General features: G+C 55.1%; 1 protein-coding gene across 1 annotated transcript in view; it reads right to left on the minus strand.

Annotated features, from left to right (window-relative positions):
• Positions 1–529: 529 nt before the first annotated feature.
• EDN3 (endothelin 3) overlaps positions 530–2,903 on the minus strand; it is a 19,319-nt gene continuing 16,945 nt past the window's right edge. Inside the window, exon 4 of the mRNA XM_032387735.1 lies at positions 530–1,963. Coding sequence (XP_032243626.1) covers positions 1,882–1,963 — 82 coding nt within the window. The 3' untranslated portion in view covers positions 530–1,881. The remainder of the gene's footprint in view (positions 1,964–2,903) is intronic.

A 2,903-nucleotide genomic window follows, 5' to 3' on the forward strand; every position in this document is an offset into this window, starting at 1 on the left:
GTGGCAACAACAAAACCAACCTCACACTTTTTTCGTGCAGGGCTCTCTTGCTTTCCTTGAACATACCCAGCACATTCCTACCATAGGACCTTTGCACTTACTGTTCTCCCTGTCTGAAAGCTCTTCCCCTTCCTCATCCCCCTGGCTCACCCCTTGACTTCCTGCAGGTCTCTAAGCCAATGTCACCTGCTCGGAGAGACTACCCTGTCTCCACCCAATCCCAAACTGCAACCACCCCCAGCACTTCCCATCCCACCCCTGCCTTCCTATTCTCCTTCACACATCTCACTATTATTTCATGTACAGTGGTCCCCTCTTATCCGGGGTTTAAGTTACCCACAGTCAGCCACGGCCTGAAGGCAGATGTCCCTGATTCTGACACAGTGCCAGAAGGTCCCTAGTAGCCTCGCACTGCATCCCAGGCCTGCGTATCCAGCTCACTCATCTCTTCACACAGCATCTTATCACGTCACCTCCTCACAAGGAGGGGGCGAGTACAGCCCAAGAGGTTTTGAGAGAGACAGAGAGACCACATTCACATAACTTTTATTACAGGAGATTGTTATGCTTCCTCTAGTCTATTATGGGTTATTGTTGTCACTCTCTTCTGTGCCTAATTTATAAATCAAACTTTCCCAGAGGTGTGTACCTGGAGGAAAAAACATAGTACACACAAGGCTCGGTGGTGTCCGTGGTTCCAGGCGTCCAGTGAGGGCCTGGGAACGCAACCCCCCGGATAAGGGGGGACACTGTGTCTGTTTGCTGCCCGCTTCCCCACTATTTAAGTTCCACAGAGACAGACCCTTTGCCTCGCTCCCTGCAGTCCCCCACTTCCAGAACAGTGCCCAGCGCGTCACAGGTGCACGACATATCTTTGCTGAATGAATGCATGAGTGGATGAATAAATGATGCAAAGGATGGATGGTTTTAATCACATCCCGCCCTCGCTGAGAGGAGTGTGGGTTTGGGGCGAGAAGAGAGAAAAAGGAAAAAAGACCGAAAAGGCAAGGCAGGGACCAGCTGGGGCCTGGCTCGCACTCTCCTGGGGCCTCTCTCTGCCGCCTCGCCCGCCCCCTCCTCTCCGTTTGTATTAGGGATGCTGATGGATCTCTCCGGATGCCTAGAAGCCCCTGCCACCAATCTGGAAAGCCCCCTGTACACTGAGCATGGTTTAATCTTCCCTTGATCAGGGCCTGTAGGAACCCAAGCCACCCGCAGGCTATTATTATGGACATAAATTACCATCCCATTGCAGATGTGTGGGCGAGCCATTAATAACAATTTCTGATTGATAGAATGACAAATAAACCCAGTTTGGCTGCAGGAAACCCTCAGAATCTCTCATACAAAAAAGACAAGCAGGTTAAAAAAAAAAAAGAAAACCAATGGGGGGACATGGGGGGCAAGCTGTCAAGCCAAGCTGCTATAATTCACCTCTGTCCAGAATCAACTACTGAAAAAATGATTTTTTTTTTTTTTTTTGGTAATGACCACATGTTGCTTCCGGAAAAAGTGACACCTTGTCCCAGGTAGATGAGCCGGGGGTGTCGGGGTGGGGGGAGGGTCGTCTCTGAGCAGCAGTGGCCAGCTAGCTGTGTCTGGGCCCAGCGAAATCCAGAGCCAGCTGTCACTGCTCTGAAGCTCCAGGGGATGCAAGGGGTCAACTCCGATGACGGAGAGCGGCTGGCCGGGGGCAGGGCAAGAACAGTGACGGTCCCCAGCTTCCGCCTGCTCTGTCCCCAGAGACAATCTACCAAAGGCCCGGTCCCCTGTGGATGCAGCACTCCGTGCGTGCTGGGGCTCCCACCGGCTGTCGTCTCGACCACAAGCCACCCTCACATCCTCCATGTCCCCAAGGGTGTGACGCCTGAGAAAGCACTTTCACCTCCTTGGACGCAGGCCTCCGCTGGCACCGCTGGCTGGCTCTTCCTCTTTGTCGGGATTTTTTGCTGTCCTTGAATTCCTGTGGGGAGAGAGCTTATTTAACGACTCAACCTGCATTTCCCGGTGGCTGGTTTTTCAGGGTCAAATTAGGACTTTCTCTTCCTCACCAGTGGGCACATTAGTGCATTCCCCAGGGACCGCATCTTAGGCATGGTTTCCTAAGGTTGAGCACACGGTGGGTGGATTTCTACCAAAGCACAATGTCGACTCGCTCCTCAGTTATTCATCGGATGTTACGAAACCAAGAAGAAAATGAGGTTAGCACTGGGGTTTCCGACAGAGAATCCTGGGTCCCTGACCAGTAGGGCACCTGCCCATTGAGCGAATGCCAATGTGAACGGCCACCCGGGGTCAAACCTGGGGTCTGCTCATTTATTCAGGTCCACACAGACTCAGAAACTTCCCTTTAGCAGCCAGAGTAGGCTACAGGGTCTCAAACTCAAGGGCCCCTGGGGTCCCCAAAGTAAGGTGATGGGTAATGCAGGTGAATGCATGCAGCATGGCTCCCCTGACGTGAGGGGCCCCCACGCGGTTCCAGCCTCTGCCGGCCAGGAGGGGATGTGGAGGCCCCGTGGGACCAGATGGTCCCATTTGCTGTTTTTGAAGAAGCTAAAAATACACATTTGGCAGGGGTGGGTAATTCTTCAATTTTTAAATGTTGGCAACTTATGCAGATTTTGGCAAAGTGCTGGGCAGTCCAGAACTGTGTCTGGAGACCAGACACGGCCGCAGCCACGTTGCGGGTTCTGTTCCGAAAGGCAGCAAGGGGGCTGGACCCACCCTCCTGGAGCCGAGGCGGCACATGTGCTCCCCAGAGCCAAGCCCTTCCCGCGCCCCGCCGCGCCCCCGGACCTCGCCGCCCCGGCGCCCTGCCGCGCCCCCACCCCCGCCGCCCCACCCCCCCCCCCCCCCCGCCCCGCCCCGCCACGCGCCCCCCCTCGCCCGGCGCCACACCCCGC

Source organism: Phoca vitulina, unplaced genomic scaffold, assembly GCF_004348235.1.
Source record: "Phoca vitulina isolate PV1807 unplaced genomic scaffold, GSC_HSeal_1.0 scaffold50, whole genome shotgun sequence".
Taxonomy (NCBI): Eukaryota; Metazoa; Chordata; class Mammalia; order Carnivora; family Phocidae; genus Phoca; species Phoca vitulina.